This window comes from Hemitrygon akajei, chromosome 12, assembly GCF_048418815.1.
Source record: "Hemitrygon akajei chromosome 12, sHemAka1.3, whole genome shotgun sequence".
Lineage (NCBI taxonomy): Eukaryota > Metazoa > Chordata > Chondrichthyes > Myliobatiformes > Dasyatidae > Hemitrygon > Hemitrygon akajei.
In genome coordinates this window covers 58,905,958-58,930,416 of record NC_133135.1, presented here as the reverse complement: position 1 = coordinate 58,930,416, position 24,459 = coordinate 58,905,958, and the positions used below count along the sequence as shown (strand labels likewise).

The 24,459-nt window shown below is 40.0% G+C and overlaps 1 protein-coding gene across 1 annotated transcript in view; it reads left to right on the top strand.

Annotated features, from left to right (window-relative positions):
- cachd1 (cache domain containing 1) overlaps positions 1 to 24,459 on the top strand; it is a 178,951-nt gene that overhangs the window by 140,946 nt on the left and 13,546 nt on the right. The window contains exons 14-24 of the mRNA XM_073063198.1: positions 2,367 to 2,535; positions 5,675 to 5,817; positions 7,328 to 7,509; positions 8,882 to 8,992; positions 9,261 to 9,383; positions 9,726 to 9,825; positions 10,994 to 11,110; positions 13,915 to 14,075; positions 16,573 to 16,659; positions 21,468 to 21,584; positions 22,790 to 22,941. Coding sequence (XP_072919299.1) covers positions 2,367 to 2,535; positions 5,675 to 5,817; positions 7,328 to 7,509; positions 8,882 to 8,992; positions 9,261 to 9,383; positions 9,726 to 9,825; positions 10,994 to 11,110; positions 13,915 to 14,075; positions 16,573 to 16,659; positions 21,468 to 21,584; positions 22,790 to 22,941 — 1,462 coding nt within the window. The remainder of the gene's footprint in view (positions 1 to 2,366; positions 2,536 to 5,674; positions 5,818 to 7,327; positions 7,510 to 8,881; positions 8,993 to 9,260; positions 9,384 to 9,725; positions 9,826 to 10,993; positions 11,111 to 13,914; positions 14,076 to 16,572; positions 16,660 to 21,467; positions 21,585 to 22,789; positions 22,942 to 24,459) is intronic.

Genomic DNA, 24,459 nt, shown 5'->3' with positions numbered 1-24,459 from the left:
GGTGCTTTGTGCTTCTACTAACACAGACTCCTCTGGGGAAAAGGGGTGGGTGGTGTGAACTATTCTCCGATTCTGTTTTATCCTCACTCACGGGCATTCTTGGATGCTCCTATCTTCCTTAGTTATGTCCCTTCCCACCTATATCCACGACACTTCACATGCTCTTGATCTCATCAACAACTTTCAGTTCTCATTTTCACCATGGATGTCCAGTACCTGTATTCTTCAACCCCCACCAAAAAGGCCTTTAAGCTCTCTGCTGTTTCTCAGCAAAAGACCTAACCAGTTCCCCTCCACCACCACCCTTCTCTGTCTGGCAGGAATCACCCTAAACGATTTCTCCTTCGGCTATTCCTACTTTCTCCAAACTCAAGGGTAGCCATGCGCACCTGCATGGGCCCCAGCTATGTGGAACAGTCCATGTTCCAAGCCTCCCTAACTCTTCCTGCACTACTTTGATGACTACATTGGTGCTGCTTCATGCACCTATGATAAGCTCATCAATTTAATGAACTTTGCCTCCAATTTTAACCCTGCCCTTAATTTCACTTGGTTAACTTCCGACACTTCTCTCCCCTTTCTTGATCTCTTTGTCTCTGTTTCTGGAGACAAGCTGTCTACCAATATCTTTTATAAACCTACTGATTCCCATGGCTATCTTGACTATATCTCTTCCACCCTGTCTGCTGTAAAAATGCTGTTCCCTTTTCTCAGTTCCTTTGTCTCTGCCGCATCTGTTCCCAGGCTGAGGATTTCTTTTCCAGGACATCAGAGATGTCCTCTTCCTTCAAAGAATAGTGTTCCCTTTCCTCCACCATTGATGCTGCCCTCACCCACTTTTCTTCCATTTCCTGGACGTCCACACTTATCCCATCTTCTCTTCCCCCCTCCCCCACCCACCTTAACAGGGATAGAGTTCCGCTTATCCTCACCTACCACCCCATGAGTCTCCACATCTAATGCATCTTTACCTCTCCTTTCCCCCTCCGCTTTCCACAGAGATCACTCCCTCTATAATTCCCTTGTCCATTCATCCCTCCCAACTAAACTCCATCCTGGCACATACCCCTGCATGTGACAGAAGTGCTACACCTGCCCATTCACCTCCTCCCTCACCTCCATTCAGGGCCCCAAAGATTTCTTCCACATGAGGCAACACTTCACCTGGGAATCTATTGGATTTGTCTTTTGTATCCCGTGCTCCTGTTGTGACTTCCTCTACACTGGTGAGACCCAACATGAATTAGGGGATCATTTTGTTGAGCACCTCCACTCCATCAGCCAAAAATGGAATTTCCGTTGACCAACCATTTTAATTCCTATCCCCATCCCATTCCGACATGTCAATCTATGGTTGCTACTTTTGCCACGATGAGGCCACTCTCGGGGTGCAGGAGCAACACCTCATATTCTGTCTAGGTAGCTTCCAACCTGATAACATGAAAACAGATTTCTCCAACTTGCGGTAATTTTTCTCCCTTCCTCTTCATTCTTCAATTCCCCACTCTAACCTCTTTTCTTTTCTACTCACCTGCCTGTCACCTCCCCCTGGTGCTCTTCCTCCTTTCCTTTCTCTCATGGTCCACTCTCCTCTCTCATCAGATTTCTTCTTCTCCAGCCACTAGGCATCACCTATCACCTTCTAGCTAGTCCACCTTTCCCTCCACCCACCCATATATTCTGACATCTTCCCCCTTTCCTTTCAGTCCTGAAGGAGGGCCTCAGCCTGACATCTTCACTGTTCATTCATTTCCATAGATGCTGCCTAAGGTGCCAAGTTCCTCCAACATTTTGTGTGCATTACTCTTCGATGGTGTTTTAAAACTAGAGCTCTTGCTTCTTAGCTTCCACATGTGTAACTGAAGTCACCTCAAAACTTTGGCCCCATTTTGATTTAATTCTGCTGTCCACTGACTTAATTTTGTACTCCTCAATGCTGCCCTTTTAACTGTATTACTTTAAACAATACTATGTTCAGTCATAGTGGTCATTGCAGAGATGGGAACCATTAATCTTGAGCAGTGAGGCTAATGAATACTCTGCCACCATTGAGGTCTTCTCACTAGAACAATGAGCAATTTACTGTTAATCTGTGCTGTGCACTATATGTATTTTGAATTAGATTTTATTAACTTATTTATGGTAATTTTTTGGTTTTTGTGCTGTGTGTGATATGTTTTGTGGGTGTATCGTGGTCCAAAGGAACTTTGGTTCGTTTTGTTGTACATGGGTACAGTCAGACGACAATAAACTTGAATTTGATAGTCCAGTGAAATCTTTCTATTGGTTTTGTAGAAAGTCACTGGAAATTTGAACTGATACTTAAAGTTGATTATAAAAGTTCGGATACTCCTTGGTCTGTGCAGGTGCAAGACACGTCATTTATTCTGTGCATTGTGATGGTCCAACCTGAAGTGCCAGTCAGACACCTGAAACATTTGAACACTGCCCCAAGTAGTAAGCTTCTCTACCATCGGCTGGATCTGCTGGGTCAACCCACCTCCTGTCTGCATTTCAAGCAGTTGGCAACACTAGGTAAGAAGCTAACTATGAAGAAATATGTTGAGGGTTTGCAGCCTCTAATATTCCATATTGCTCTTCCATTTGCAACTTCCTTTGCATTCCACATCCACGCGTGCACCCAGTCACCAAGAAGCCAACTACATTAGATACCAGAGATCTCCATCAGTCTTATTTTGAAGTGACTACAAGCCATGCAGTGAACAATCTTGATAAACTGAACTCCTTTTGTCAATTCTCTTTCTATTTATGTAAGGAATAATTAACTTTCAGAGATGATCTTTCCAATATACTCCAACTTGCACTATAAGCAAGAAAAGGAACAAAGGATTAGACTATCCCACTCTCATCAAGCTCTGTACTAATACTCAACTGAACAAGGAGGTTTTATCAAATACTGATTGGCAAATTGATGCCACTTTATGAACCATTAAGAAATAAAGATACACAACTGCAATCTTATGATAAAGCATTAACTTGGCTTTTATATCTTCTATTTCTCTAACTCTTAACAAGTCTGTACATAGGTGTGAAGTATCCATTTCTCAATTGTGCTTTAGCAATCTTTTGCATGCTTCTGCAAGTTATTGTAGCACAATGACATTTGCCTGCCAGTGATGATACTGAATGCAAGAAAGAATCCATAACTATCTTTCCAATGGAGGGACAAAGGAGTAGCCAATAAGTGGAAATGAACATTCAGAGAAAGAGTTGCAATGGACATGGATTAAGGGTGAGAAGTTTAAAGGGAATATTAAGGGGAGCTTCTGTACACAGAGAGTGGTGGGAGTGTGGAATGAGCTGCCAGATGAAGTGGTAAATGCGGGCTCACTTTTAACATTTAAGAAAAACTTGTACAGGTACATGGATGAGAGGTGTATGGAGGGATATGGTCCAGGTGCAGGTCAGTGGGACTAGGCAGAAAAATGGTTCGGCACAGCCAAGAAGGGCCAAAGGGCCTGTTTCTGTGCTGTAATGTTCTATGGTAAACTGTAGTCACGAGAAATGCTGCTTAGCAAGTTTGTTGTTAATCGAGGTGAGGAGTTATTCAATACTGCTTTTTTTTTTACAAGATTTGATATATTGATGAATGTTGTTCAATTTTTGGTAAAGAAATCTTTTATTTCACTTATTGTGTTTTATTTATTGAAGATCATAGATTTCCCCTTTCCTTAATGTTACTGCTATATTGGTTACATGGCAAAGGTCTGGTGCAACGACCACCAGAGTGTTGTGTACTATTGTAGTACAGCACCGGTGTGCTGCTGCTGTAAGGCCATTCACTGAAATTAGTGGGAAGGGAGTTGACAGTGTATTACTTTTTCTGAATCGCTTTGGTTGAAGAGTGCTAACTTGTATTGCTTAGAAAGGCAGGAGAGTTTAAGATGGGGAATAAGTTGCCCCACGGTGCCTCTTGCACTGGATCTGAAGAGATTAGCGTCTCTTTGTGAATGGGTCAGTGGAGGAATCTGAGTGTAGGAGTGAACTCATACAGCAGCCTTTGATTAAGGGGTGTAATGGTTGATCTATACAAATATAACTTTAAATTTTAATTTTACATTAAGTAGGTGTTTATTTTCACAATTAAAGGTACTTAAAATGAACTGGAATGCATATTTTAAGTATGAGCAAAAAGCTGAAGCCACAAGAAACATTTCACTCATTTTGTGCCTCTCACACATATTTGATAATTTTCAAGCATCAATAAAGGAGTTCTGTTTTAGGTCAATTTATATGAGTCTTTGGTTTAGCATGTTGGGTAAGCAGAGCTGGAAATTGTAGAGTTCTCGCCAGCTGTTTTTCTTTTAAACAATTTTAATTGTTTTACTGGATTGTTAAATATAAAACATACATGTCTTTTTTAATGGTACTTGTTTGAAAGTACAATGCCTGACCAGTCCAGCCAACTTCCCAAACAAAACACTGTGCTGGAGTAGTTGGTCAGAGACCTGCTCAGTGACTCTGTTTCTCTCTCCACAGATACTCCCTGACAGGTTGAGATTTTCCATCATTCGTTTCACATTCCCAGCACAGTAGTATTTAACTTTTGGATTTGTCTCATTTCCTAAACCACAGCATTTGTTTTTAGTGCTTTCCAGTTGTGCTCCCAGCTCCCAGAGGAGAATGGTCTGGAACAGAGTCACATAGAACAGGAACTAGAAGACTTCTATTGGGTTTTGTGCAGTTTAACAGCTCTGTAGACGGGCGCCTTAGTTTCCTTGGTATTTCTTTAGATATTGGGGAGGTAGTTGACTACTTAATATATAGGTGTATATATAGGTATAGGCATCCGTTAGTCTCGTGAGACCATGGATTTGCACCTTGGAAGGTTTCCAGGGTGCAGGCCTGGACAGGGTTGTATGGGAGTCTGGCAGTTGCCCATGCTGCAAGCCTTCCCCTCTCTACGTCACCGATGTTGTCCAAGGGAAGGGCACTAGGACCCATGCAGCTTGGCACCAGTGTCGTCGCAGAGCAATGTGCTGTTAAATGTTTTGCTCAAGGACACAACACGCTGCCTCAGCTGAGGCTAGACCGATGCCTTATCCACTAGGCCATGCGACTACTTGATATTAGTCAAGTAATTGCAATTACGAATTAAAACTGAAGTGTTAATAGCACACAGTTAGATTTTTAAGAATAAACCAACTCTTTTTTTAAAAATCCTGCCTTTCAATACTTTGGCCACATTCTACAGAATTAGAATCAGGTTCAGGCATATTCAGTAAAGGCTTCCGCTGTAACCTTTTCAGCTCGAACCCAAGTTCCTGTTGTCAACTTCCTTGTCATCTTGAAGTGTGCGTTGCCAACTCTCACAGGAGGATCGTAGGTGTCTAACTCCTAATACCAGTGGGTTTCGAATCTAGCTGTGCAACAATGTGAGGTATCCAAGTATTGCCCATGAGTCTGTATCCCAACATGAGTTAGAATTTGCAAAGGGAAAAGGAGAAAACTTGGGGGCAAAATTCTTTACAACAGGTTTCACATTCATCATTTCCATCCTTAGTGTGACATTTTTCTTCAATATAGATAGATAGATATCCATTGGGCCTGAGTTTCAAATATGTCATCGTCGCCAACAACAGTTGCCATTAAATACTGAGCATGATTAAGAGGAATTTATTCAATTCTTGTGCACTCCTTGTGTCTCTTGCAGAAAGCCCCACTGTCATGCTATCTGCAGGCAGCTTTTCATCTCCATTTGAGCACCTCAGTCAAGCAGAGACCAAACGTATGGTGGAGCATTATACAGCTTATCTGAGTGACAACACACGCCTCATCGCCAATCCAGGACTCAAAGTGAGATTTGATTTCTATAAATTTTGTGCTGTCACTTTAATCAATCTGTTTAACTTTATTTTGCAACTTGTTGAGGGTGAAATGTTGCCGTGGGGGTTTGAAAACCATATTTGCAATCAAACAAGATGTCAAGATTGCAAACAGTTTGGTTTAATCTCTGAGGGCATCACGGGAACGGAACCCTTCACATATTTTGTTGTGATTCAAAGAAGCAGAGATAACCACCTACTCATAACATTCTCTTGCTGACTGGGACAGAAATTTCACAGCTGCATAAGTCCTGCTCTGGAACTCAGAGGCAAGTGGTGCAGCAATTCTTTCAAGAGCCAAAGGTGAAGAGATAATATTCTGTAGACAGTATTATGCTTAGTTCGCTAAGCAATAATGTAAAATCGGATCCTTTATTCTGAAGTGTGGGTGGTTAATAATATTGCTTTATTATTCTCAGATGGGAGATAAATAAGTGACCAGACAGATCGCAGTTGTACACATTGTGTTTTTACAGAACAACAAAGTCTGTGAAGCATGTGACAGATTTTCAAATAATTATAGTTCCACTGTAGAAAATGGATCTGTCTGTCCTGAAGTGGCATTTCCGATCAAATTTATTTCAAATTGGTGCCAGATACTCCTTCATAAATGTATTCTTGGGATTTTTTTTCCTCTTTAGTTGTAGCATTAATGGCCATTTTGCATCTTGCCTCATACGTTCCCTGGACTTGTGGAGTAGTTATTAACCCTTCACGTGTTGCATTAGTAGCCAGAGAGGCGAGCAAAATTTGAAATAAATACAGTTCAGTGTGTTGTGGTTGCAGTTCTTGTTCTGTGCTTCAATTCAGCCGTTACTTTTTGCTAGTACCTTTCAGTTCAAAGTGCGCTCTAGAAATAAAAAAGATCCAGCCAGTAGTTGAAGTGCAGAGTGAAGTGAGTGCGGGGTGATGTCTCAGCCATTGAATAGTGTGGAAACCCAGTGGCAGCAGGGGGTTTGAGAGCAGGGCTGAATGAAAACCTGGTTGTCAAGAATATCTTTACACACCTAAATCTTGTGAAGTGTATACGTTGACAGATAACGAATTTTTTTTTGTTTTTCCTAAGTGAAAATAAATCACCTACACATGTTTGATCCTTCCTGCATTCTTGCTATATTCAATGATAATCTCAGGCTCAGAGATCCTAGAACTGCTCTTTGTTACCTCCCTCCTCTGGCATCCAGCAATGTGACCTCTGATCCTTCATTAGGTTTTTCAATTTTTAAAGTCAGTTCTTAAAGGGAATCCTTTCAGGTATTCACATGTGAAATTAAGCTCATTATCTTTCCCTTGTCTGGATAAATTGAAACTCTAAAATCCGCACATAATCTTTATTTTATATATATGAGGGAAGCTGTCCATGCAATTTTATACAGTCTGATTTTTAAAAAAAGCATATTAACAGGATTGATTCACAGCTTTGAAAAGTTCTGGGCATATCTTTAAGAAGTCCTGTTCTTTTTCTCTCTGCCTGTGTGTAGTCCTCTGTCAGAAACGAAGTCATGGCTACCAGTCACGTAACAGATGAATGGATGTCACAAATGGAAATCAGCATCCTAAACAGTTACATTGTCCGTCGTTACATAGCAACGCCCAATGGGGTGCTTCGGATTTACCCTGGCTCTCTCATGGATAAAGCATTTGATCCCACCAGGAGACAGTGGTGAGTTTTATAGGATCCACAGGAAGAGTGTTACAAATAGCCTCTAAAGCAAAGCCTCTTAGAGAAAAAATATTTGCTTCTCACCACAGTGAGCAGAGTTTGTCTGAGCACTGAAGTGATTAATGTTGTTATTTGTGTTTGTATAATTAACACTGCATTTTGATGATGTCGCATCTGAAGTTGTCTGTTAGTTCGTTTGTATTGTTTTGAATTTAGTGATTGCTTGGTTGTTTTTCTGCTTGAGTGTACTGAATGTATTTTCTCTGTGATTGAGGACATCCTGTGTAACCCAACAGTAACACACACTCCTTTAAAACTGTCGTATTCAACAAAGTGCCTTAAAGGTGATATTTCCCACTCCCAATTTCAGGTGGCCCCCGCTTTTCGAACGTTCGCTTTACAACAGCTCATTGTTACAAAAGACCTACCTTAGTACCTGTTTTCGCTTTTACGAGAAAGGACGCCCGCTTTATACGTATGTTTACCCCGAGAAAGACTACAATGACCGTGAAGCCTTGTGCGGGCAGTTGTTTGCGCATGCATGTACGTGCATACGCATCTGCGTACGTACGCGTGTATATGCCGATTTTCTTTTTTTCTCTCCACATCTATTTTGGCTCGCTGTCTTCCCGAGTTTGATACCTGAAACTACACCGTACCTACAATATTTCTACTTTATATAGGGTGTATATTTATCATATCATTCCTGCTTTTACTATATGTTAGTGTTATTTTAGGTTTTATGTGTTATTTGCTTTAATTTGGTAGGTTTTTTTTGGGTCTGTGAACACTCAAAATTTTTTTCTATATAAATTAATGGTAATTGCTTCTTCGATTTACGACATTTCGGATTACAAGCAGTTTCATTGGAACGCTCTACCTTCGGATAGCGGGGCGGAACCTGTTCTTCATCTCTCTCACCTCGTATTGCTATTCATTCTGTGAGGGAGCGAGTCTCTTAACTGTGCTGCAATGCCACCAAGCTATCTTGTTTGCTTATCGAGGGGCTCTCCCTTCTCTAGCCCATACACTGAGGGCAGTATTAAGGCCCCTTTATTGCTCTTGTGAATGTGCCAATGGTCAAAGCAATATGAGCGTTCGGAGTATATGATTAGTGCACCAGGGTTCGTGACTGCATGTGGTGTTGGTGTCACTGTTTATTGTGGAGTAACACTGAAGCTATTCAGAATCTGCCAGGAAGAAACATGGAGAAATGTTTATGATATTGGTAAAAACCTGGAGCAGCATGGTGTGGGACAACATAATTCAGGGAAAATAATCTTTTACATTGTATTCAAGACTATCTTCAAACCTTTTAATCATGCCCTTGGAGAGTTCTCTAATTCTGTAAAAATTGGACTATTGTTGCTAGGTATCTGCATGCAATGGCAAACCCTGCTCTAATTACCTTCACTGGCCCATATCTTGATGTTGGAGGAGCTGGTTACGTTGTTACACTCAGCCACACTATTCATTCATCCAGGTAATGTGCGGATTCATCACCGTGTTTATTTCATTCAACTTGATAAATGATGTTCATCTGTAAATATATCAGAATGTACAAGTTGCTGATTGTTGCAGCAGAAAAGATGCAGTGATATTTTGACAAGAGAAATTGTGCTTCATAACCTTCATTAGCATTTACTTCTGGAGTTTAGGACTCTTGCACATTGAAGTTAGCTAGAGGAACTTCAGGTTAGACATTGGTAAGAAATATGTCAAAGTACTGTTTTTTAAAATTTCTCCCCAAGGTCTCTTTTGGCACCAGGACATGCTGTGGCTGTAATGGGAGTGGACTTCACCCTGCGATACTTTTACAAGGTTCTTTTGGATTTGCTACCCATTTGCAATCAAGATGGAGGCAACAAAATCAGGTAATTCCAACCAAGGGATGGCCAACTTTGTAAAGACTCAGGATCTATTAAAGAAGAAAATCAGTCATTTTGCATTTGACCTCTTTTTTTTAAGAAAAGGCTATTTCTACATCTATGGGCGGGATGCATATTTAGGTGGTCTTTCAATTCTTGGTGGAAGGTCATCATTTCTTCAGATTGGTACATTTATGATACAAGTTTTATTATAATATATCGTACATGTTTTAAGTTGCCTGATGTTGCTTTCTGATTAGAATTTATATTTTTTACTTGCGACATTAAAGCATTAGCTGCTAATTTTGCTGAGAATTACCTTGAGCTAATTTGACTTTCTTCCATTAGGTGCTTTATCATGGAGGACAAAGGTTATCTCTTGGCACACCCAACTCTAATTGACCCCAAAGGCCATGCACCTGTGGAGCAGCAACATATCACCCACAAAGTAATGGGGGGAAAATCACGTGAATGTGTAGCTTTGCAGAGATTCTTTTTTTAAAAATATAGAGTATACCTTCACTGCAAACTGCATTGCAACTGCTCACTACTTGGTCAAAGTACTGGATGGTTGATTTGTCCCATTAATTCTTAGGTGACTTGGTATATGGAGGTTTTGTTTAAAAAAAAACACCAGGGAAATAACTTACTTGAATTTGTAAGACTTCTTCTACAAAGACGTAATTGGGCTTCTTAATGTGTTTTCTTGCTGGAGATAAAATACTGGATTGAATCTGATTCGTTGAGGTAGACAAAATAGCTGGATACCAGAATCAGATGGCTGTGTTTGGGAGCATTGTTAATGAATGACTGCCCAAACTGATGGATCCTCAAAAGGACTTGCATGTTCTCAGTGACTTTGGATAATCCAATTTTATAATTCACTGTAACTCAGTGACTTAGCTATCAGCCAGATAGGAAATCTAGGTGGGGTCGATTGCTTTTCTGACTAATAAATGTAACCTTGGAGCACATCTGCAATGCTGGTACTTGTAGACCACGTCCATATGCACTTCAGCATTTTTATAATTTGTGATAAAGTAGTAAGCCTGCTGGCTCAGTATGCATTTGTTTTTATTGATTGTGGTGCCCACTTCTTCTTAGGTTATGATAAGTGTTAAGTGAATGTATTATCTGTGCTATTTGCTAGGAATTCCACTGAAATTAATGCTAAAACAGTGACTCCATAGCTGTGTCTGTTACTGGATAACACTGTTACATTTTTAAGTGATCCTAGGTGGATGAGTGCCCTGTGCTGATGACCTTTGTGATTTAAATAGCTAAGCTCCTGCAGGCCCCTGTGAATAATGAGAGCTAATTAACCCCATCATAATGTAAGAGAATGGAACGTGCTCCAAAAGGAGACCATATGCCCATATCAGACAAATGGAGGCATATGCACAAGCCAGCAATTTGATTCAGATACCGGCCATTAGAACGGACTTCTGAGTAGTAAGAATTAAAATAGTAAATAATGATAGTTCTTCAACGTGTGGATGCAGTCATGAAATGTACGTCTTTTCTTGCTGTGCTCTCAGAGAGTTGAAGATCTATGCAATTAATTGTAACATTTTAGTAGAATTGAAACTAAATGTTTTCTCTTTTTTTTTAATCAGGAACCTCTGGTGGCAAATGACATTCTAAATCATCCTAATTTTGTGAAGAAGAATCTTTGCAACAGTTTCAGTGACAGAACAGTGCAGCGGTTCTACAAATTTAACACCAGCATTGTAGTAAGTCTGTCTTTAAACATCGCGGTTTAGAAATTATTCCAAAACTCCAAAGTACTTTGTCCAGAGGCATTGCAAGTCAGAACAGAAGCTTCTGAGCCTTACTGTCACTTTAGGAGAAACCAGGAACAGATTCCAAGGGATAAATGACCTATTCTGGGTGATTTTGTAGTGCCTCGGTTGTTGCAATAAGTAGGAGCAGCCTTTTAATCTCCACACGTACATGCTCTGCTTAGCCCTTTTAAACCAAATTCATGGTGAAAGATCGTGTTGATAATTGATGTTACTGCAGCTTCAGTAGCCTCCATGTATGGAGGAGGAGGCTATTTCTAGAAATGCACGGTGCATGTGCAATATGTGTCATCTCACTTAAAGATCGTGGTCTTAATAAAGTACTGTAATCAGACAAATCAAAATGTGCTGTTTGATAGGCACACATGTCTGGAAATTCTAAATATGTAGATGGTTGAACTAAATCCATCTGCAATTTTCAGAAAATTGAATACTGTTCATGTGTAGAATTATAACTCTTAATTTAAAATTGCCTTCAAATCTTCCAAACTGGGGTGAGCCTAATGATGTTTTTTGAATCTGAGAGTTCATAGAGTCATAGAAAAATACAGCAGAGACACAAGCCCTTTGGCTCATCTGCCTGTGCTGAACCATTTAAACTGCCCACTCCCATCGACCTGCAGCTGCACTGTTGCCCTCCATACCCTATCCAAACTTCCCTTGAACGTTGAAATCGAGCTTGCATGCATCACTTGTGCTGGCAGCTTATTCTGCACTCTCACAACCCTCCGAGTGAAGACGTTTCCTTTCATGTTCTCCTTAAACTTCTCACTTTCACCCTTATCCCACAACCTCTAGATGCAGTCTCACCCAATCTCAATGGAAAAAGCCTGCTTGTATTTACCCTAACCATACCCCTCATAATTCTGCATACTTCAATCTTCTATGTTCCAAGGAATAAAGTGGTAACCTATTCATTTTTTCCTCAGATCCTCCAGTCCCAGCAACATCCTTGTGAATTTTCTCTGTACTCTTTCAGCCTTGTTTACATCTTTCCTGTAGGTATCCAAAACTGCCCACAATACTCCAAGTTGGGCCTCAACAATGTCTTATACGAATTCAACACGATTTTTAAATATTATTGAAAAGACAACTTAGCTTTTTGCCATCCATAGTAAAGTGCCCTTGTTTCACAGCACCAGCAACTAAATAGAACCTGCAGATGGCAACGCACACAAAATGCGTTCCACCAGCATTTTGTGTGTGTAACTAAATAGAATCATGTCCTAAATATTTTTTTTCTATCCTTAATTCAGAAATCTTTGCCCCGGGTTGCTGGAAGAAGCTCTGGGATCTTGCCACATTTGAGGAATGAGCTTTCTCTGCTGGCAAGCCAATGCAAACAGCAGCTCAACTTTGTGGGCACAGAAGTCTAATTTATTGTGTATTGTAACATTCTTATTTCTCCTGACACACAACAGAGGGATTTAACGCTGGAAGAACTTCTCTGTAACGTAACTTTAGACAGGGTCAGTTTAGTAGCAAATAGTGCCCAGGGCATTGGAGAGAATGCCCTACAGATACTGCCATTTGAAATTTTCCCTCCACCTGAGAAGGCAGGTGAGGCCTTTGCTTTCCACCTGCAAGTATTGAGGATGCACTAACTATTCAAAACTGGTCTGGATTAATCAGGTTGAACTTTGGTGTTTAAATCCAGTAAGTGTGACCTGAAACCACAGCATTCTCGCTTCAGGTGGAAAAATCCTGATACAGAGCCAAGGTTAAGATTAATGTTCTGGAAAGATGACTTTGGTTAGTTTGTAGCTTTTTGTCACATTGCTCATCAATAATGAGAACCTTCTTAGTGGAGGAAAATTAACTAAGGCTGCAAACAGAGCAGGTACGATCAGAGCATGTTGCTGCTAACTGCCAGCGAAGTTCCACTCTCTACAGGGCCGCCCTGAACTGTTTTAATATGTTTTCTGTGTGAATGCACTGTCTCCAATACAGTGTGCTTGTGAGGCTGCTGCAAGTTTCTCATTGCACCTGTGCATACAACAATGAGCTCAGCTTTAACATTGAAGAGATGATCTGTGCCTTATGACTGTTTGTTTTATAGCTGTAACAAAGAGAAATGTACCTCATTTTGGCAGGTGATTTCTGTAGACACAGGCTCCTCTGCACAAAAGAAGCATCAAAGGTAGTTTTTGAGTGCCATTATGTTAACAGCCCTGCATTAAATATGTAATAGTGAGTGAAGGGAATGATCACCACTGGGTTTGCTAGCAGCTCATACACCTCATTTGTGAAGTTCTGCTTCACTGTCTTACACCATGCTTCAGTACTGCCTTCTGGAGCTGGTGTGGCACACAATCGTCATAAACAGCAAGTTTTCTCCACCAGGGTTTCAATGCTGCATTGTCATGTTATTAGTGTGCAAGTTTTCTCTTTTTCATTCCTTTCCATTAGTTGTGTGTCAATGTTCCTCCAAGTATCCCTTGCATCTTGTGCTGGATTTGCCTGCAGTCTTGCAAAATGCAGCCATTTAAACGTCTACCTGAAGCAATACGAATGAATTGAGTCTGGAAAATGTCTAGAATTTGTCACAAACCATTTGGTGTGATTTACGCCAGCCAACGTTAGAATCCCATGCTTAGCTTCCTTTTCAATCAGAGATAACGAGGTTAATTTTAGCTCCCCGAGAAGATCACATGAATGCAGTAATATGATCTTTAACCCGGTTTAATCGAAACTACTTTCTTTCCATGATATTACTGTACATTTTGTTTTGATAGGGTGATCTGACAAATCTTGTTCATGGTAGCCATTGCTCGAAGTACCGATTGACCAGGATTCCTGGCACCAATGCATTTCTTGGAATTGTCAATGAAACATGTGATGCACTTGCTTTCTGTGCCTGCAGCATGGTAGACAGACTTTGCCTGAACTGTCACAGGTCAGTGTTGTGTCACTCAACTTTAATTAGAATTGTACATTAACATCATAAGGAGGTTAATAAGTTAGTAGATTTTCAGTGCCATTCATAATTGAAGATAGCTTGGCATTTATGTTGGCACAAAATGGGAATGAGCATTATCTGAAATTGTTACCTAATACAAAGTTAATCTGTGTATGCAAGAGAAATAAGAATTAAATGAGATCTTCTGAAATAATTTACCAATTTTATATTATCTGTATTTTAAATGCAAACTATTTAGAACCATTTCCAGCCATTTTTGTAAAATATCACCTTACTGAACAGATTTGTGCTGCTAATTTCATGTAAATATTGTTACTGCTAATAATTTTAGGATGCAAGTTCTGTAATTTATAGAGCCTCCAATAAGTTTATTGATGCATCATATTTATGGACTTTTGGATTTTATCAATTTCACATTTGTATCATAACAATAATTAAAATGTTTAGTCTGTCATCTTGGGGAAGAAAGCTTGATGAATAGATACTTGCACTGCATTTCCAGTAAATAATGTTATTGCATTAAGAATTTTTAGCTGCAAAATGCTCTATATTGATAACTGATAAGTATCTAACATTAATGTTTAACACCACATTTATGTATTTTTCAAGTCCAACAGATTGCCCATTTCTCTTGCAATGAATCTGATGGGATATCGTTCCCACCAACAGCCAACCCATCCCAGAGGCAGGATTCTCATTACTGTTTACCTTCCCCGTACATCCTCCTCCTCTATCTCCTGTTCTGCTCATAATGCCTATTCTCCACCCCCTACTTTTCCTCCCAGGCAAACTTAATACACTTGTCTGTTCAAAAAATTTTGTTAGCCCATTATCTTTTTTAACCCATTTGTTGAGATTTTTTTTAAATCATGGAACATCCAAGTTAATATTGTTAAAAGATTATGGATGTGTTGCTGAACTTTAAATTTCAGAATAAATAGTGAACACAAGTAGTTGGAAATATTAGTAAATTGATTGGAATTCTGTACGTCTACTTTAATGTTTTGTGCCATGACATTTTCTAAGGACACTACATTTCAGTTTCTTATGTGTTTGTAGCTTACTTTATATGTTTAGAAGCTCATTTCCAAGGTTTGCTCAGTAAAGATTGGCAATTAGCAGGAGGAAGGCTTGTTAAAGCCTGTCAATGAAATTAAGCAAAAGGCAAAAATTTTGTGTACTGAGCTGTTTCCTATCTAATGTTATGTTCTACATTGTTTTGCCCCATTGGGGGTACTCTTGTAAAGATGATCCCTACTAGGTGACTTTCCACTGCGTTCATCCCAATGTGTAGTGATGAGGCTATTTATCTTCTTAGGATGAATAACCTGGCTTTACAGAGATGTCATATCACTTGTGGAAGTGAAGATTGGAGTTAATTTTATTTAATAAGTAATGGTTCTTCATGAAGTGTTTTGGTCCTTCAATTATTCATGCCATTTCTAAAGTCTGTGGTCAAATTTGCAGATGGAGGTGAAACGGGGTGGTAGAGGGGTAGAAAGATGGAGAATAAGGCAATTTGGTACACTTAGTAGAACTTCTACCTCACAGCCCAGTGCCCTGGGTTTAGTCCAAACTCACTTCTTTTTCTATAAGAACTCGTTGTGACTGCATGGATTTTCTCCCGTATCCCAAAGACATGCCACTTGGAGGGTTGATTGGCCACTGTATATTAATCCTCATGTAGGTGGGTTAATAGAATTTTTGGAAATGTGAGATGAATTGGTTACAGGGAAATTCAGTGGGGGTTGAGATTGTTCTGTGAGGTAGCAGAGATTCAGTTGATTGAACAGTTGCCTTTAATGTCATTATGAAATATTAATATCCCAACTGCATATAATGAACATAGACTCCTTTAGGTGGATGATAAAGTAATTGAATTCTCTGGAAAATGTCTATCTCTAACTCAAGATAAATGCTGAGTACTAAAGGAATGTTTAGAGGCACTGATTACAGTTTTCACCTTCAGCTTGACAGATTGTAAGGAAGCTTGTAGGATTTGAGTTGTACAATAAGTTGTGGGATGCTGCACCTTTCAATCCTCTCTGACCTGCAGAACCTGGAGCTGTTATGTTTTCCTGATTTGCCATGCACTGCTTCAAATTGCAATTTAAATTTATAATTCTCATAGGGGAAATATTCTTTTCTACAGCACAGATCCTGTGTTTTTATACTCCAAATGATAACTCAGTGTTTTATGGCTCTTTATGACAATAGGACAACAGTGATGTTGCACATAAGGCTTTTATTCAGCAAGTAGTTATCCTCTTTGAAACAATAATTGATGTTAGATTCTATAAGCTTGTTTTGAAGGAGTTTGGCCAGGATTTTGGGGATGGGGAGAGTGTTAACATAATTAAAAGGAAGTGTTTTATTATTTCATTGAGCACAAGAAAGAAGTGTATCTATTTGAAAAGTTGGTGAGAGGCTAACAATTATGTTCTCATGTAATGTGTACCTTGTTTTTATTTAGAATGGAACAGAATGAATGTGAGTGCCCCTGTGAGTGCCCCCTGGAGGTGAATGAATGTACTGGCAACCTGACCAATGCTGAAAGCAGGCAAGATTTCTCCTAAATTATGTTTTTAACTTGGAATAGTCTTAGTAAACCGATTTGAGTGATTGCCTAATTTTCTCATTGGTTTTTAATGGCATTTAAACAAAGTCTCCAATTTAGCTGGCTTATTTTTGTCGGTATTTTCTGTGTTCTGTGGATTCAGAGATACATTTGATGGGCTGTTTCATCTTTGACATCAATGTAGCATTTGATTAAGCGTGATGTCAGAAAGACGTGGTAGAATTAGCCAATAGGCAACAAGAGGAAAGTACTTCAGGTACTGGAGTATACCTGAATGATGAAAGATGTTGAGGTTGCTGCGGTCAATCCTTACAGCAGTAGGACAGCATCGTGAACTATTTTGTGAATGATTTTCCTTCCTTATTAATGTCAGAACTAGAGATGTTCACTGACAGTTGGACAGGATTTGATTTTATTTAAAACTCCTTATCAAGTAAATCAGCTTGTGCCTGCATTCAGCATATTTGGATGCAAACTGATCCAAGCAGCAAGCAATTGTGCTACAAAAGTGGCACCAACACGAGAGCTTCATCACCTATCTTACCCGTTCAGGAGCATCTCCATTTCAAAGCTCAGACCAGCACCATCGTGCAGATCACTGACCAGAAACTCATTTGGAATGGCCACAGATAGCATTGGCTACAAAAGTAGGTCAGAGGCTGGGTATCCTACAAAGAGTGACTTACCTCCACAAACTTTCCCACTTTGTGCAAGGCTCAAGTTAAGTGAGTCATGGAATACTCTCCACTTGCCTGGATTAGGGAAGTTTCAGCAACTTGTGAAGCTTAACACAATCCAGAAAATAGTAACATAATTCATACCTCATTCAGCACCCTCAACATTCATTCTCTCTGTCACCAGTCCACTGGCTGTAGTGTGTACCATCTACCGTATGCATTGGAGTTACTTGCCTAGGTTATTCTGACAGTGGCTCCCAAACTTACAGACTCTACCAATAAGAAGGGCCAGTGCATGAGAATACCTCCATTTGCACATTCCCCTCAGACTGCCTCCAGTGCTGACTTGGGTTTTTAAACTCTAATCCTCTCTACCCAGAATCTTGGCTGTTGGGAGTTACTGAGGCTCTGGCCAACAGAAATAAGGAATCATACATTTTGTTTAGGAGGTCACAATTGAGTGAATCACTTGATGACCTTAAAGAGATTAGAAATACTTGTCAGTGGGAAATCAAAATAACAAAGAGGGTATGAGATGGATCTGGCATGTAAGGGTGAGGAAAATCCCAAGAGGTTCCTGAAGTGTAGGTCCTTTTCGAGATTAGCAGGGCCCACCTGCAGGAGATGGTGGGATTTTAACCTAAACACTTATTGGTGTTTACTGAGGCAAAAGTCGTTGTTCAAGAGGTAAAAGAAACAAGTGAAGATGTTTTGGAAGGCATATTACCAGGATGGTAGTAGTTGCTTTATTGTTAGTCAGTGGCAATGTTCCTGAAGACTGGGAGATGGCTAATGTTTTTCTATTGTTTAAAAAAAAATAGTAGTAAGGTCAAGGCAGGGAATCCTAGGATGGTCAGCCTGATATCAGTAGTGGGGACGTTACTTGAGGTTCAGAGAGACAGGATCTACCAGCATTTGATAGTCAAATTAGGAAAAGTCAGCAGGCTTTGTTCATGGGAAGTCGTATTTGACTGACCTTTCAGCGTTTTTGACGAGGTAACCAAAAAGGTAGGTGAGGGTAGGACAGTAGATGTTGTCTATTCTGACATGGGCAAGATGTTTGACAAGGTCCCACATGGGAGGTAGGCCTGGAATGTTAGGCATAATGGAATTCAGAGGGAGGTACTGTAGTTCAGTGGATTCAAAATTGGCTTCAAGTTAGGAAGCAGAGATGGTAGTAGGTTGTGTTGCAAGGATTACCCCTTAGTAATAATGATCAGTTAGGCACAGAGAGAATTTATATTTACTGACAAGTACCTGTTTGGCTCGGTTCACAAGCATGCACATTTACACAACTGAATAACTGCACACTTACTAAATTTCGCTGAACCCTCATGAATAGTGAAAGAAAAGAAAAGATAATTCCTGGGAAAAAGAGTCTACGCTTGGCCAGATATTCCTCGTGGTCCCGATGTGATCTCCACATGCCCGACGTGGGGTCATCCCCATCTGCAATGGATGAAAGCGGCCTCCAGAGAGTTGTCATTGCTTGTGCTCCCAATATCCTTCATTCTTATTCTTTCCCTTATTATATTAATCTCTGATGGTTTAGTTTCATTGGCTCGAGGCCATCTGTCTGACCTGTGTCATCTTCCAGTTGAATATAACCCAGGGCTACAAGCATATTGTTCCATGGCCTTTGCCTTCAACTTCATGCCTTAGGAGATTTCTCTTATTCAATTCAACTTGACTGGTTCAAACCAATCAAACTGTGTCACCCGGACACTGGGCCTGGATGATATTACTTCTGCAAACCTACCATCTTACACAATAAACAGCTACAGTCAGCCCTCCTTATCCACAAGGGATTGGTTCCAAGACCCCCCCCCCCCCCCCCCCCCCCGTGGATACCAAAAAACGTGGATGCTCAAGTCCCTTATGTAACCTGTCTCAGTGCGGTGGCTTTAGGAGCCAGCAGAACCCCGGGCTTTATTTAACATGTCTCAGTGCAGTGGACATTAGGATCTGGCAGTGCAGCTCTGAATCCGCAGTGATTCTGTTCACGAAAATAATCACGATCGCAATTGAAAATAAGGTGCAAGTAATAAAGCGATCAGAAAGAGGTGAAACGCCATCGATCATTGGAAAAGCGTTAGACTACAGTCGGTTAACGATCTGAACAATTTTAATGAAACATGTGAAAGGCCCTGCCCCGATGAAAGTTACAATTATTACTAAGCAGTGCAGTGGTTTAATTATTGAAATACGTATGTTTCTTAAGTGTTTTATATGCATAGAAAGGTAAAATATGTACTATATACTAAGAAGAATGTTTGACTAACTGACGCTAAATAATACTGGATGTACCTGTTCCGACTTCAAATCTGATTTAAAGATGGACTCAGGAACGTAACTCATTCATAACCTGGGGACTGCTTGTACTTTAAAGTCATTTCTAGATTACTTATGATACCTAATACAATGTAAATGCTATGTAAATAGTTGTTATGCTGTATTGTTTAGGAAATAATGACAAGAAAAAATAGTCTGTACATGCTCAAACAACGAGTGCTAGAGAGAGAACTTCCGGGTTTTCCTGATCCGCGGTTGGTTGAATCTGCGCATGCGGAATCCATGGATAAGGAGGGCTGACTGTACTTATTTGGGAATGATCGCAGGTTTAACAGATCATCAGAAACTCATTGTCTCCACATTTATTTTCTCTGAATAAGTTATCCCAAAGCAAGAGTCAGTTCGTCAAACAGTTCGCAAAGTGGCAGCTGCAAGGGCAGTCTCACAAAATGGCTGCCCCCATTCCTGTTCACTGATTGTAGTTCTTTCTGTAGGCTTTTGTAATAGAAGCTGGTGACCAGTGACGTGTTGCAGGGTTTGATGTTAGGATTCTGTTAATTCATTTTTAAAAATAAATGCTTGGGATACGAATGCACAAGGCTTGATCAGTAAATTTGTGGATGAGAGGTGATGCATTTTGGAAAGTCAAACCAGAATAGGACTTGCATTCAGCAGTGTAGTAGGACAATGGGACTTGAGAGTACAAGTGTATAGTTCATTGAAAGTGGTGTCACGGGGAGATAGTATGGTGAAAAAGACATTTAGCATGTTAGCCCTCTACAGTCAAGGCACTAAGTACAGGAATTGGGATATTATGTTGCAGTGGCTATGTTGTTGGTGAAGTCACACTTTGGGAAAGATGCACTGTTCTGGTGACCTTAAAGGAGTGTAGTGGTTAAACTGGAAAGAGTGTAGAAGAGATCCACAAGGACATTTACAGGACTAGAGGGTCTGACTGAGAGTGAGGGGTTGGCCAAGTTGGGTCTCTATTCCTTGGAGCAGGGGAGAGTGAAGGGCAACCTTATAGAAATGTTTAAAATCATAGATGAGAGGGAAAAGACTTGAAAGGAACCTGAGGTCAAGTTTTTTACGCAGATGGTGATGAATATATGGAATGTGAGGAAGTAGTTGAGGCAAGTACAATAGCATCATTTAAGAAGCACTTGGAGAGGTGGACATAAGGAATGGTTGAACGTAGGGAATTCGGGCTAGCTGGGTGGTCAGTGTGGACTTGCTGGGCTGGAGGACCTGTATCTATGCTGTTTTGTTCTATAACTAGGTCTATTTTAATTAGAAGATCTCCAGCATTTCAGTCAGACAGATTACTACCAGCTTCTCAGTTGTGGTTATGGATGAATGATTGGTCTTCGCGGAGCCAAAGTTACGATAAGTAAATAAAGGCATCATCGTCTTCTTCCTCATTAATTGAATTCAATTTCAGTGATGATGTTTGTGGTAGGAGTTTGTAGGCTGTTACTGTGAGTTCAGGACCCTCGTGTTGGAGAGAAACGAGGGTCAAGTGGAGCTTTGCTCCTGACGGCCTTTAATGTCCGCTTATGTGTTAAGGACAAGATTCGATTCATTTCTTCTGTCCTCTTTGCATAGGCTTGTCAAAACACATTGCATAAGCTTAATCATGAAGAAGGACGTGTTGTCAACGTATTGTACTGCTGATAAACCTAGAACAATACACTGACAAGAAATCACACCACTAGCACAGATAGGGTGCAATGAGTGGGGGTGAGAGTGGATAATACTTCAGATAGTGTGACAACAAGGGCTTGCATTGTGTATAATTGATTTTGTATTTTAATAAAACAGGAATCCAAGTTGTGAAGTCCACCAGGAGCCACTGACTCTTGCTGCCTTTGATCCCAGTCTACAAGAAACCCTCCCACAGTGCATCAACACCAGATGCAGCCAAAGGACATTGAGCGGGTAATGCCAGCTTATAGCACATAAATCTGCAGCCTGGAAGTGTGCCAGGCAGTTTTTTTCTCCGTTTGAAGTTGATGTCACAAGCATAGATTTATTCTTTTACTAAGGCAAGAATAGATTAATCTTGATTTCATACAACTCTATTCTTTATCTTGCTTCATTAATTTCTGACCTAGTCATTTGCATATTTCTTATTCTGGTAATATACTAACCAATTCCTTAGTATAAGTTACTGGCTTTTGATATAAGGACAGCTGCTGGTGGAATAGAAACATAACTGAAGCTTTGTGCTCACGTATTCAGCTGTAACTGTTCTTAGGCAGGAGAGTAGATGAGGTAAACCTCTGCCCCTGTTTTATTAAAGCTGAAAGCAGCAAAATCAGGTTGCTAACCTGTCAACTTTCCTTGAAAGTGGATAAAGATCAGGATTCCCACTACCAAGCTGGGTAAAATGAAGTTCACATAAGATTATTAGTTGTCGAAGAGTATCGAGGGAATTGGTGCCTTCAAAGCTATCATCCACAAAAGAGTTCAAGGTTCAAAGGTTCAACTATATGTCACCATATATAACCCTGAGAGTTATTTTCTTGTGGGCATACTTAATAAATGTACAGAATAATAACTATAACGAAGTCAATGTAAAACCGCCCAACTAGGGCATTCAACCAGAGTGCTGAAGACAACAAACTATGCAAATACAAAATAAGAAATAATAAAATAATAAATAAATAAATAAACAAACAAACAAGCAATAAATATTAGGAATATGAGATGAAGAGTTCTTGAAAGTGAGTCCTTTGGTTGGAGGAACGCTTCAAGTGGGCAAGTGAAGTTATCCCCTTTGGTCAAAGAGCCTCATAGTAACTGTTCCTGAGCTGGGTGATGCGAGTCCTGAGGCTGTACCACCTTCCTGACGGTAGCAGTGAAAAGAGAGCATGTCCTGGGTGGGGAAGGTTTCTGAATGTAGATGCTGCTTTCCTGTAATAAAGTTTTGTGCATATGTGCTCGATGGTTGGGATGACTTTACCCATGATGGACTGGTCTGTATCCACTATTGTTTGTAGAGTTTTCCTTTCAAGTGCATTGGTGTTTCCATACCTGGCTGTGCTGCTGCCAGTCACTGTACTCTCCACTGCACATCTGTAGAAGAATAGAAGCAGAATGGCTGCCAGTGGCTTTTGACTGGCTCTTTCTTTCTATTTCAGGGATTGTTTTGGCGTTTTAGACTGTGAATGGTGTGTGGTGGATAGTGATGGAAAAACACATCTGGATGAGCCATACTGCACATCCCAGAAAGAATGCTTTGGAGGAATTGTTGGAGCTAAGAGTCCCTATATCGATGACATGCCTGCCTTGGGTAAGGATGCTACAGTGAATGGAAGCATAGTGACAGGCTCTGTACATAGTACATCCTTTACTATTCTTGAAATGCTGAATGCCAAGTTATAAACTAATAACGAATGTCAAGCCACCCTTATGGAAATTTGTTAGGTGTTAAGTTGGCAGCTAAAACGATGTCATATTTTATTTGCAGGCCTTGCCATTTTCTAAGAATAAGACGTTACCCAATTCTCATTCCATATTAATATAAATTTGCCTGTAATAATTGGTTTTCACATGAAGTTCGATTATGTGCACCACTGACAGCTAAGGTGACCAGAGTTGTGACATATATAAAATATTTTTAAATTTTCTGGTCTGCACTCTTGTTTCCAAGAATGTAAATAGTTGAAATACTTACTACTTAAGTTTCTAGATGTGAATTTTATTCCCTCTAACACCTTTTTCTTTATGTCAACAAATTAAAATGACTGCCATCTTCTTTACTGTTTCCTTTACAGAGATTAGCATTATTTTCTGCTTATTTCAGTCTCTCATTTGTTGTCTAATCTGAAGGTGGCCCACACAGGCTACTTGATTCTGAGATACATCCTCAATTAAACATCAATGTTCCAGTATTTTCAGTATATGCTTCTTTGCCCAAGGCCTTGTGCTTACTCATTAACCTTGCTCAGTGCAAACGCTGTTCTGCTATTCTCAGCGTTCAAAATCATCTTCTGAAGGCAAATCATTGAAGCTCAATTTTTCCTTTTAAGGTCCTATGTTTTCCTCACGTCACAAGTATCGGCATTTGAAGCATATCTTTGAGTGCATTGTCAAGTGAAAGTTTGAAGTCTATGCTTGTTAACGGTGTTTAAAGACTATTGAACATGGAGATATACAATCCATAATCTGTTTCCCTTTCAACAGCATTGCCCACCAGCTGCTGCACTGGGTCGGTGAGCAGACTCGCTGAGGCACCTGTCGTTAGAAACTTCACTACTCAAACTAGTTCCTCTTTAGCATATTTTCATAGTTATGGAAACATTAAATTCTTATTTTTGATGAGAGGTTTAATTAAACACAGAGTAGTGCACTTATTTCAATCTGCAAGCCTACGTGCATATTAGACTGCCCTCCACCTACTTGAATCCAACATTAGTGAGTTTTTTTTTTAACTCTTACCAGCACAATTAGATCAGTTGACCTGTCAGAGAAAAGCAGTATAATTTCAAAATAAGAAGCCCAGCATGGCGTTTATCATGTCCCAGAACTTGTGATTGTTGTGCATCAAAATGAACTAATCCTGGACTATGCTCATTTGTAATTTCTATTTGTTAGTGACAAGAAAACTTTGTCAAATGTTCACTATGAATATTACAGCATGGAGCTCAGTCCAAGATGATCAGATATGTGTTTTGAGTATAACCAGGTTGGGGGTGGGGGGGGGGGGGGGGGGGAAGAATTCTCATACCAATTTGTTGGCAGTACATTGATTACATTGTAGTTCTTTTTTTCATTTTCAATCTTTTTTATTGATTTTTCAACAGGAAAT